A 13,081-nucleotide genomic window follows, 5' to 3' on the forward strand; every position below is an offset into this window, starting at 1 on the left:
GTACAACATGCTTTATCCATTTCCCTGAGCCAGGCTAAAATACTTGATCGCTATAAGACAGGTATTCAGCGTTGACCTGTAATTTGCCTAAACAGTTTTTTGTGTGTGCATCTAATAGTGCTGAGAATGTGGACATACATTATGTTTATGTGTGCAAACCTTGTCTTTGCATAGGTACATCTAGCACATGAGAAATGGGGGTTTGTGTGTATGGTGAATGGTTGCTTTTCACTGTGAGGTGCATTCAAGCATGTATGAGTGAAGGCTATTGAATCTTGAGCCTGGCTGAACACTAGGACATGTTGCAACACCCCCGATTTCATACATGCCAACCGTCTATTAGGAGTTATATATATATATGTGACATGAGGATGTAAATTCTGGGACTGTCATTCCACTGACGTGACAGCAGAATCCTGCAGACAGAAGCAAGCGTGGTCATGTGACCCAGGCAGTTGGGCAAAAAAAAAAAAAGTTCAGTCCAATAGCAATAGCAACATTCTTAAAACATATATTCTACCTGAGTATGAAAAGAAGTTTAAAAAACATTTACTGTAATATAATAAAAAATTAAGGAAATATTTTGAGCCTGTTGGAAAGGCTTTGTTTTAATGCTGAGCTCTTAATTTTTTTTTCTAGGAAATAAAAGGAAAGGACATATTAAAAATATTATTTTAAACTGAAAAATCCAAATATTTAAGCAACTTTAGAAATTCTGGAAAATGTTGGAAATAGCTGCTTAACATTATTTTCCAAATATGTTTGCATTTTTTTCCTAAATGGAAAATTTGTTGAAAAGAAGCATTTCTGTGATCAGTGTATTTTCCAAAAAAAGGGTATGAAAATTCTGCTCATCTTGCACCAGGAAAAAAACAATTACAGCCCTGAAGGCAACTGCATTTCCTTTTATTTTATATAAAATTATGATTTCCACTCCTGCCCCTGACAAGGTGGTTATAGACATGTAAAGAACCACATTCTTACAGCACCATGTTTCAGGGGTGTTGCTTTTCAGCAGGAGTTGGTTCCCAGGGAAACCTGTCAATTTCCCTTTCCAACTTTGTAAAAATTTTGCTGAAAAGGCAATGAAGCTTTGACAGTTCCTTTCAACATATAATTCTTTAGATACAGAACTAATTAGAAAGGAGTTTGCAATTGCAAATAGTTTACTTCGGTGTCAAACTTTCTTTAAAAAGCTTGGTGGAGAAAAGAAACATTTGAGATCCCATTTATATACTTGCAAAGTGTTGTTTTAATTTGCAGTGGTAGTAGTATAAATTTCCCTTTGCAGAAGGTACACAGCAGGTAAGAGGATACAGTGAGAAATATTTAAACCCCTTCTATGGTAAAGTGCAGCTGCTGATTACTCTACTGGGATTAAATGACATTGGAAGTGGAATAGGGGCTGGCCAAGATCTGTGTGATCTGTACTTGCTTAATAATACTGCCCATGAACTTGGCACTATGTAAACAATAACAGACATGTCCATCTTTCTTAGGCGTACAATGTCATCCTGCTCATTGGATCACCCATTTAAACAAGGCTGATTAAAGGTGAAGCTTCCTAGCTCTGTAGCCTTTCCTCCTGCTGCACTATTCTGATTTCCAAAGAAGTCTCAGTTTTCACAGGTCTGCTGTATCTTGCCAGACAGAGCAAGAAATAGCTTGATGTACTTGAGAAGGGAAATCCTCTTTCTGTTTTTTTGCTCCCCCATCACAATAGGACACAGCAGCATCACAGTGACATTTTTTTTCCCCTGGTGGGAAAAACTGCAAAGATGGTGGTCCGTGCAAGTCTCAGAAGAGGCAGGCAGGTGTATAGTGTTGTACTGGGAAACTTTAGCTGCTAGACAAGGGGTAGACTGGTAGTATGCTCAGGGTCAAGTGGGTGGTGTGAATCCCCCTCTTCAGAAGGGTTTTCCCCAGACCAAGATTTGCTAAACCCCAACAGAGCTATGCTTCCTATAGCCTGTTTGGTTTTCCTTTTTGTTTGTGCAAAACTTCTCCGAGAAGTTGCCACTAGTAGTCAGATCTGAATATTAGACCAAATATGACTATTGGTGTGAATGGAAACCTTGTCCACTCAGAAGAACTGAAATGAGAGGGTGGTTTCATTCCAAATACTGCACAACTCTGAGCAGCCATCTGATGACTTTCAGTCCCTACAAATCAGCAGTGATAGGTTCTAGATCCATTCCCAAAGGGCACTGGAAAAATCCAGTGCAGTATCTCTTTAAGGGTATAACATGGATGCTCAATTTAAGACTCCGTTTAGTAGGATGAGGCAGGGACTGTGTCATTTTATGTCTGAGTAGCACCTGGTGCCAGTGGGCATGTAGCTAGGAATGTGAAAGCATGACTACAGAGCCAGTGACTATCTTCCTGGCATTTCAATTACTAAAGTCTTCAACTAATACTTGACAGCAGATAATACTTAACATACGATTAATTGTGAGGTCCCTTCCACCACAAAGTCTAAGTGATAAAAAAATATTGTACTGGTTATAGCTCTTTCTGGCTGCACTTAATATGCCTTAACTAGCCAATCTGCACTTGGAGAAGCTGAAGACACTTAGGAAAACTGATCTGAATTAACTAAAGCTGTATATTAAAAGAAGGCTACTTACATTCATGAAGCTCAGGTGTGATACTCTCATTCTGAATCAAAGTGGTATTAGTTCATTTTGCCTTACTTCACTGAGAATAAAATTTAATTTAGTGTCCCACACTGGGGGGGGGTCTAATGCAGTTTAGTCAAGTCTTTTTCAACTTACAACTTTAGTTAATTAATTTTCCTGACCCAGTAAAGGCAAGCTGAGAAGCAGGACAGGTTCAGGCTGAGAAAGTTGCCCCTGAGGTTATTCTTTCCTTCAATATTTGCTCATTAAGCTTTTCACTTCAGAGAGCACCACCTCTCATGCAGGTGTGCTCTGAAGGCAGTTTACTAGATACGTAGCATTTTAGCTCTGTAGAACCAGTCAGGGTCAAAATGGAGAATAATGGTATTGGAGAAGGCTCCTGTAGAAGCAGCTTGGCTAGCAAGTCCTGTCTGGAAAACGTGGGCAAAGAGACCCTCCTAGGAAAATAGAAAAATGTGACTGTTAGGATCCAAGAGGAGGGGGGGAAGCCAAACCAAGGAGAAAATGGTGGCTTTTCTGTTTCAGCCCCTGTGAGTTACTGCTTCTTACATTGCTGTTACTTGATAAGCATGTCAGTGTTGAAATAGGCCTATACAGGCTTTGATGTTGACATTTCCCCAGAGGTGAAGGGAGGGGAAGAGTGTTTCCTGAACATATGGGCTAAGCAGATTGTAGTTGATCAGATCACACAGGGCAAGTGGTTTGAGCTGAGTAGGGACTTTCCTGCCTCCTCCCTCCAGGAATCCTTTAACCCTGTCCCTGTAGGGCTTGACTCCCTTTATCCTGGGCCCACACATGTCAAAAATAGCTTTGGTTTCACTAGGAAAACCTCCTCTTTTTCCTCCCTCCCCTACTCGGGTCCCTTACAGAAGTGCCTCTTCTGTCTCTCCCCAGCTGTGCATCACATCAGAGTGGGACAAACATGTAAATTTAATTCTAACAAACCTAATTTTCTACAGAAGTAGTGTTTTACTTACCATATACTGTGTCTAGCCCAATGGTGCCCTGCTCCCAAACCATCATTAATTCAGGACACAGAAAATAGTTACATACCAGCTGTGCCTCTACAAGTCACAGTGCCCTATATGTCTCTTCATTATTGATTCCCCCCAGCCCTCTGCCATCCAGTGTCTGAAGGTAATTTTACTTGCGTAAGTGTGACTTACTCCTAGAGGGTACTGGAGGTGGGTAATGTCCTTTCAAGTGGATGGCAAATCCAGTATTGGCCCTCGCTATCTTCTGTGCTCCAGAAGTATCTGAACTTGACCAGTACTTAGTAAATATGATCATTTGGAGTCTGTTGGGCTTGTGTAGTCTTTACATTAGGTGAAGAAAAACAACAACAACAGGAAGATTACCTAGGTCAGAGGTGCCAAATATAATCTTTGGGCCAAATTCAGCCCATGGAGCCAGTCAGTCCATCCAAGCTGCTGGGCTGCTAGAATATGGGAACATAGGGGTGCCACAGAATTTGGGTGGAAAGGGGGGACCCAGGAACTGTTGGACATGGCTGTCAACAGCAGGAAGGCAATCAAGGGCTTTGTTGATGCAGCACCCCTCTCCTCAACCTACAGCAACTTGGCCTGTTCTGGGACCCTGCCACCACTGTCCTGGGGCCTGCTGCTGCTGTAGGTGATGGCCCCATGTAGATCTAGCCCAGAAACAGCCCTGTGGCCCAGTTCTGGTCTGGGGCCAAGAGTGAATTTGACAATGGGCAGATTATTATCATCAATGCAGCAATACCTATAGCCCCTAAATGAGTCGTAGGTGCTGCATGAACAGGGTTAGGGATGTCCCCACTGCAACCAGCTAATTAAAGGAGCTAGACATAGGGTGGGCGGGAGACAAAAAACAAAGTGGTAAAGTGCTTTCCCAAGGCAGCATGGAAGAGTAGTGACAGTCAAGAATAGAGTCCGTCACCCACTCACTCACATCCTCAGTCACACTAGATTTTACACAAACTTCACATTTCTCTAAGTGCAGTGAATTCACTGGGGGCAATTCCCAATTTAATGGGCAAAATTCAGGCCTGACTGACTTTCAGTTATGCAAAACTGTGGCTTGCAGTCCCCTGCATTGCTACATGATTAAATGCTTGTGTATCCATGCCACTTGCTGGCATTCCAGGCACCACATGAAAGATACCACTGGGTGGGACACAGCTAAATTTCTAGACTGCTTAGAGGCAGGAGTGGCAGGAGTTGAAGATGATTCTGGCATTGTCACTGGAACTGGCAAGGAGTCTGAGAGGGAGTTGGGGTTTTTTAGGAGGGAGTTAGGTTTTTTTAGGAGAAAGGAGAGGGCATTAGAGACAACAGGAAGTTCAGTTCTATGCGTTTGGGTTGTGGATATCCTGGTGTTGATATCAGAGACAGACAGTCTCATGATAAAGAAGCAGAGGGGCAAGCTTGGGAGCCACATTGTCATAAAAGCAGTGTGGGAGTGAATGAAACTGTCCAGTGGGCAAGAGGAGGAAAGGAGGAGACTGAGGAAAGGTCCCTGAGAACTCCACTTCTGGGGAGAGAAGAGAAAAATAATCCTAATGGTCCTGAGTCAGTAAGATAGTAGAACAGGCATAGCACATGAATGGAGTACAGGGAGGAAAACGTTTTGAGGAGGATCCACTGTGTTTGTGGCACAGATCATGGAGGAGGTGAAACAAAATGTTCTTGTTTTCATAAGGAGGAGGGCCTCAGTGACTATAGTGAGGGCAATTTCTACAGAGTAAAGAGGCCAGAAATCAGAGTGCTGGGCACCTAGGAAAGATCTGTGAAAGTATTAAGTCCTGGCAACATGAATGAGGCACAAACAGTCCGAAGATGAAAGATGAAGGAGTAGGTGGAGAGGAAAGTGGGCATGAGAGTTCCTTCAGGAACTAAACACCTAAGGTATTCATGAAGGTGGAGGCTAAATCACTGAATGAGAATGAGACTGAGTGAAGGGGAGCTGCTGAGATCACAAGGGGATGGGATCAAAGGTCTAAAAAACTGTGCTGGATAGAAGCAGGGAGACCCCCATCAGTAACTGATTGACTTAAAAGAGGAAGAGGAAGGGACTGGAGGGCAGAGCTACTGCTAGGTAGAAATGATTGATTGTATCTTCAAAGCAACTGGAAAGCCCCTGAGACAGGAGAAGAGGCTGTGTAGGAGGGTCTGTTCAGATGCACTGGCAGTGCCTGAAGGTGAGGAAGTGGGCACATAGTGGAGGGAAGCAGACCCTGGGTTTATGAATGAAAAATGCAAGCAATGAGAGAACTAATAATAATCCCTTTCCCCTAGGCCCTGTAAATAGGATCATGAAACATGGAAAGCCTGCATACCTTCCAATTACCCAGGGTCCAGAATCTCATACAACATGACATGGTGAATGCTGGTAGCTGTCCCCCAAGGGATCAAGTCAAATCAGCTTTTAGAGGCTGGATATAGGGTCATAATTTTCTCATGACTTTTCTCAGGAAATCTTGTGAGGTTTCTTTCCATGGAGAAAACAAGCAAAGCCATAGGCGTTCTTCTGTGCTAAGAAAACCTTTTCTTTGTGTCTAAATAGCAGTCCAGATTTTAAATACAGGAATTGTCCTACTGGAAATCCCCCTTATTAAGCCAATCAAATGCCCAAAACTAAGGTCCAGGTCTTAACTGTGCCTGTCTGGACATGTTAAGGTGGCTAGAGTGTGTTGCAAGCCCTTCCTTTTACCTTCTATATGCCTTTGGGGATGCAGGGGACAGAAAGACTACTGATGCTAAACTCTCTCCCCTCCCCCATCCCACCCATCCTAAGGGTCATATGCAGAGGCAATGCTTCCTTTTTACTTTATTCTCAGAAGGCACTGCACTATGCAGGTGACTTGTGAACATCTTTTCCCCATAACTAAATTGTTATCAGGAAAAATTCTAAAGCATTATACTGAATTTCACTGTGGTTGGGATTGCTGCAACAATGTGAATTACCAGAAATTTATTCTACAAAAGATATATGTAGTAATTTACATCATGCTTGTTAAAAATCTTGATTTCTAAGTACAACTTATTGCTTTGAATTAATGATGCTTTGGAAAAAGAGATTTACAAATGCACTTATACCTTAGCAGTGGTTTGTCAAGCAGCATAATAACTTCCTTGTAAGGTAAAGTGCCTATTTCTACAAGGAAATAAAAAGTCAGTTGTTCAGGAAATTATCTTTGTCAAAATGTTGAAATTGGCTGCATGGAATACACCACAGCGTCCAGAACTCCTGGCTAGTATGGTGCCATAGAAACATTTGTGAATTTTTCTTTGAATGTTGTCTTTACCCATGTAATAATAATTCTTTGGCTTTATTATATGTCCTGTGTATTGATACTGAATCTATGTTGATATTTTTTATGGTAGAAGGCAGGATAGATTTGCACCTTTATAGACTAACTAAATCAGAGAAGCATAGTATAAGCAGTTGTAAGCAGTGGGCTTACTTCATCAGATGCTGTAAAGGGACTGCAGGAAGCAAAGCTTCTAAATAGAAAGCAGTGATTAGAATAGAAAGGCTAGGAAAAAAGAGATGGGGGCGGGGAGGAGGAAGGGAGCACTGCTGAGAGAGGCAAGGTGGGTAGGGGAGAGAGTGGAAGAGAGATTTCCTATACCATGTCTAGCACTAGCATTTGAGCACCTCTAGAGAGCTTACCATTGTAGCATGCTTGCAGTTTGGTGGAGCCTTTTCCCCCATAATTTATACATGGGGAAATCTAGGTGAAAGGAACAAATCAGCTTTTCTTACTATAGGTCATTATGCTGAGCTTGGGTTCCTATTCAAGGAAAATGCACAGCAGTTTGGACTTGTTTCCTACGTACAGCATGTGGGTATGCAGCTTGTGTGTTCCTATGTTGTCAAAGCTATGCAGTTCACTGGCTTGCTATTAATGCTGTATCCCTTCAGTGGATTTTTTCTTTTAAATTGATGGTAACAAGCCTGACCCTGCATACTTTGTGTACTACAGAACTCCTCTTTTGGGTTCAGTGGGAGTTCTGGATCCATAAAAGGTTGTGGGTTTAGGCCCAAAGTTCATTTAAAAATAATCTGGCCAAGTCTGTTTGGTTCTCATCTGTTCCTGAGACTGGTAGATTGCACAGCCCCAATCAGTCATGGCCTTCTAACAGGAAGTTTCAGAGTATAAACCTTGGATACAGTAATGAAATACTGGTGGAAGGGAAATAGTACTGACTCAGGATGACAATTTCATGCAGTCATATCCACACCGGCCTTTGGATTCAATGCAAATGAGTGAGAGCCTTACCCTTTGAGACATTCATCCCCATGTAAAACATCCCTGGGAAAAGGCAGATCTTCAGATGACTTTTACATCATAAAGCTTTTCGGCAGAACATTGGTACAGGTCCTTCTTAAAGATAAAGTCTGATTTTTCTACTACAATCTGACTTTTTGTGTCCCTCAAGTGAGGCAAAGGGGCTGGATTCTGTCCATAAGCCACCAGCTGAGAATTCCCCTCCTGAAGGGGGAATGACTTGCAGGCAGACATCTGGCAGAACAAGCTCTGGTGTCAGCTGCCCTACTCCACCCCATCCTGTTACAGGGAGTATTCCAGGGAAGGGAGAGGACATGTCTGAGTTGGGGAAGAGCTGTACTGCAACTCAGCTGCTTCATAGGCTCTCATAAGAACTCATAAGTCAGAGCAGTCCACATTTACTTCCCTCCTTCCTTTTATCAAGTTCAGATGCAGAGGAAAACCTAATCCAAATTGTTTTACTCCTGAAGATGCTGGAAGGAATAGCTGAAAGAATGTCCAACAGGCTTAAACTCACATAATCTACTTCCCTAGATGGAAAGGAGCCAAAACCTGTGGCTTTTGACAGGTGGATTGGGCCAGGAAAGGGGGATGGAAGAATGTAATGTTTGCTCCATGACATGCTTTCCTTCCCTCAGCAGAAGTCCCCTTCATAAGAATCCTGTAGGCATCAAACAACTAGACTTGGAGTAAGGCTGGGGGTGGGGAGGGAGGGTGGATTGCTTTCCATTCTCTAAGTTTCAATGACAAGCTATTGTAAAACTCAGCTGAGAAAGCTGCCACCTTCTTACCTGAGTTCCTATTTGTGTTGTGACATCCGCAGTGAGGAGTGTCCCTATGAAGTCCTTATCCATACCATGGAGGGGCTACAGTGCTTTGAGGGCTGGTGTAGATCTTGTGAGGGTTCAGACCTCAGCAGATAGCCTCAGGTTATCCTTGTGTCCTGTGGGCTGAACCATCTGCCACTTCTCTGCTGAAGAGAACCCCAGGCCTCCATGCAAGTGTGAAGAGGAAACCCAAATCTATGTGCATTTAATTTACAACCATCAGCAGGGGCCAGACATTTAAGGGTGTAAAAGTGCTCCCTCCCACTGGAATCATCCACTAATAGATGACCAAATATTGTTCAAGATCTAGAGCAATATGCCTGTCTGCAGCTGTAGGCACCTAGATACCCTTAAGCATCTGGCCTGAAGGGCCTCATGTTTCTCACAAACCATGGCTTCCAATCCTGGTGGAGCTTGCTTTGCCCTTTCACCTTCTGAAGAAAACATGTACCATGTAATTTACTATATGCGTGTCTACCGGTAGCAGCCTTGAACCCCATGCAAAGCTTAAAGCAGGGGAGTGAAATGCATGATGTATGGGTTAAATGTTGTTTGCAAAATCAAGTGCAAGTGTCACTTGCAAATTGAGGGCAGTGTTTCTTCCGCTCTCTTCAGCGCTGGTGGGGCCACACCAGGAATACTTCATCCAGTTTTGGGCCCCATGCATCAAGGAAGTTATGGACAGTTTGGAAAGAGTCCATCCAAGGGCAACAAAAATGACTAGGGGCCTGGGAGGTAAGACTTGCAAGGAAATACCAAAAGAACTAGGGTTATTTAGTCTGGAGAAGAGAAGGCTGAGGGCATTGGTGATGCATAGTGGGTACATGTCCTTCACCTGAGCTTGGCAGTTCACCCCCTGCAAAAAGTGCTGCTGAAGGTGCTGGCGGCACCTGCGGGCACTCACCGCTTGCCACCCCCTGTTGCTGACACCACTGGTGGCATCTGCAGGCTGTCCCCGATCACCCTGCCGATGGCATCCACAGGTGGTTGCAGACTGCTGGTTGGCGCTTGCTCCCCCTGCCCACTGCCAACACCACCACAGTTGCCTGCAGGAGCTCCCTGTTCAGCCTGCCCCTGTTGTGGCTTGCGTGCGTGAGCTTGCCATTGCCATGCCCCTGCCACCACCATCACCACCTGCAGGCAGTTGCCATGCCCCCCCAGCCTCTGGGGTCACGCAGCTTTCATGGCTGAGGTGGGTGGGGATTTGAGAAGAGTCTTCAACTACTGAAGGACAATTAGAGAGGATGGATAAGTTTTTTCCTGTGGCTGTAGGGAACAGGACTAGGAGCAAGCTTCAAACTGCAGCAAGGGAAATTTAGGTTGGAGATTAGGAAGAAATTTCTGACTCTGAGGGTGGTCAGGTATTGGAACAGGCTACCTGGAGTTGTGGAATCTTCATGCTTGGAAACTTTCTGAAGCAGGTTAGATACATATTTGGACTGGCTGGTTTAGTCAGGGATGATCCTGCCTTGAGCAGGGGCCTAGATTAGATGACTTCGTGATGTCTCTTCCAGCTTTATTGTCAAGCAATCCTAAATCCAGCCTGCAAAGCTCTCAGAGGGGCCAGGAATTTGAGTGGGATTTACTATAGCACTCCAAACTATGGAGGCCCACTACACACATGCTAGTGGCATGGGGCAAACAACAGCTACATTAAATTCAGTCTCCAGGTCCAGGCCTGCCCTGCAAGGACCCCTCTGGTCTGATTCTGGCCCAGGGGGTGCACAAAAGTTTGACATCTCTGGGTTAAAGGGCTCATTGTCCAAGAGTAATGTTTTGCTTTGCTGCTCTTGGCCTAAGTTCCCCATCCCACCTTTTTGTGCAGGGCACAGGTAAGTAGCTTCTCCTAGATGCAAAGAGGACCTCTGCAATCTGCTAAACCACTTCCCTATGCATCAGTTGAATAATGCCCACAGTACAACATTAGGTTTTGAAACCAGCTATCTTTTTGGTTGTGCAAAAATGCTTACACATTTTTTGGGTAATAAGGATTTAAAAAGCAACATGATCACTGGAACGTGAACACAAGGTCTTACTCCTTTACCCATTGGTGACTCAGACCTAGCTCCATAACGTTATTTAGGTATCAAAGTAGGAACTAAAGATCTAAAAGACCTTTGTGGATTTCAGGATCAATGCATTACCATCTTTGATGTCAGACTCTCTTAAATAAGCTTTCTTCCTGCCAGATAGAGATTTGGAGGGGCAGTAGAAATTAAAACAGAACTGGATTTTCATCTGAAGGCATGCGAATTACTTTGCACAGCCACACGTGGCTTTTACTTTTTTTTAATAAATATACAAATCTCACAGGTACCAAAATAATTATAAAACAGAATGTACAACATATACATTATGTACAACAGCTAAAGGTGTAGCAATTATGACACACACAGTGCGAAATGCATTGGAAACCAGGTCCACAACTAACATTATTGTGACCTCTTGGCTTTTATGGGAAAGGTAGCTTCTCCATTTCAATACCTCTTATCTCCTAATACACCACAAAGAGCAGCTGAGGTTAGTCAACAGAGTGCATTATAAATCAGCCCAACAGACGTCTATGAAAAGTACTCAAGAGGATGGGATATTCATGTGAACCTGTCCTGATATTTAGAGGCAAACGTTCCACCATACTCATGCTCTCTGGCCATCTCTTGTACACAGTCCTGTATATGAAATGCATGTTCAGATGGACTGCAGTCTGTCTTCATACTGATCATATATTAGGACAACCAGTTAGCTGAGGGGTGGTGCAATGCATCACAGATTTCTACTGAAGATCTGTTTCTCCCATAATTAGAATGCAGCTCAGAACAATGAATCTTGTTGTTATAGTCATGTGGTCTGTGCTGTGCAGTGTATTTCAGTATTTTTTTTCACATTTTTCCATTTTTTTTGAAGAAAATAAGTCTCTGTTATGCATATGTACAGACTCATGTCCTTTCTGAGAATCCTCCATTTTATAATGCCAACTGCCGTCCTCCAATAATGCAATCATCATATATCAGCTACAAGGGAAAAGGAAGAGTATAAGTCAATGCAATACTTTTATAGGAAAAACACTCAGATATACCTAAAGCAAAATCAGGTCAAGCTCTGCTAATCTCAACCTCAGTGTCACTGCTCCCACAACTAAGGTGAGCTACTGCTCACACAACCAAGGTGAACAGAATGTAATCTTTAAATCTGAGATGATCTGCACACTAACATTCAATAACAACTATATAATTTCTTAAGGCTGTATTGTGTTGTGACATTAGTTTTATCAATCTTCTTTCCCTTAACAAGATCCTGATCATAAGGAAATAAAAGTGCAACATTTCACAGCACTTATTCAAAAAAGTCTCTTTGGAATCACTGTGAGTTTTGCTTCATTCAAGCTCACAAACAGTGATCCAGAAACGACATCTACATTTAAATAAATTAACTGCAATAGGACTGGGTGTCTAGTATTCGAGCCCCTACTACTACTACGTTTGTTATTGTAACCTCTTAGTCTGCTTTGATTGTATACGATTTATATCTAGTGTGGTAACAGACTACATTTTGTATCCCACCAAATATCACCTCCCAGCCCTAAAACTTAAGGGCAGCAGGTTCCAACAACTTTAATGGGGGCAATTTGCATAGAAGGTCCTTTCTGCAATAAAGGTGAAAATAAATACTTACTTCATCCTCCGTAAATTCTGATTCTGATTCACTGCTTTCCTCATCCTCACTTTCTGGCAGCATTTGTAGGTCTGCTATGGTTAACTGCTTCAGCTGTTCTTGTATGATGGAGCTGTCTCTTCCCCATGTGAGCTGGTATGGAGAATAGCCTTGGTAGGTCACTTTATTCACATCCGCCCCGTGTTTCACCAGAAGTGACACCAGCTCTGAATTCTGCAGGTCTACAGCTAAGTGTAGGGCAGTTCTGCCATTACAAGGCTCCTGTTCAGAAAAATAAAACAGGACATTTAGTCTCAGGAAGTGTGGCAATACAAAACTATGTGTTCTTATGGCTGCACTATCACATTCAGTTAAACCAAGAGCTTTAAATACCCACCTGAGCATTGACATCTGCTCCTAAGGACAGCAAACACTCCACAATAGCCAGATACCCTTGAATGGATGCCAAATGGAGACATGTATGTCCTGAAAGGCGAACACATTTAAACATTAATTACTTCCCCCATTACACATTATTACTCACTTGGATCTAAATTCCTTTCTATCCTATATAATATGCTGGTATTTGAAACCACTGCTCCAAATCAAAGAGGCAAAATTTATGTGAAACAGAGTGCTCAGCAAATAGGAGGATCACATTAATTTTTGAAGAGCCTTATTTCCTAGAT

General features: G+C 43.0%; 1 protein-coding gene across 1 annotated transcript in view; it reads right to left on the reverse strand.

The window, feature by feature from the left end:
• Positions 1–10,994: 10,994 nt before the first annotated feature.
• The window catches only part of NFKBIA (NFKB inhibitor alpha), a 3,428-nt gene continuing 1,341 nt past the window's right edge, over positions 10,995–13,081 (reverse strand). Inside the window, exons 4-6 of the mRNA XM_019552291.1 lie at positions 12,790–12,878; positions 12,414–12,674; positions 10,995–11,752 (exon numbers count right to left, since the gene is read on the reverse strand). Coding sequence (XP_019407836.1) covers positions 11,705–11,752; positions 12,414–12,674; positions 12,790–12,878 — 398 coding nt within the window. The 3' untranslated portion in view covers positions 10,995–11,704. The remainder of the gene's footprint in view (positions 11,753–12,413; positions 12,675–12,789; positions 12,879–13,081) is intronic.

This window comes from Crocodylus porosus, unplaced genomic scaffold (genome assembly GCF_001723895.1).
Source record: "Crocodylus porosus isolate Cpor-Errol unplaced genomic scaffold, CroPor_comp1, whole genome shotgun sequence".
Lineage (NCBI taxonomy): Eukaryota > Metazoa > Chordata > Crocodylia > Crocodylidae > Crocodylus > Crocodylus porosus.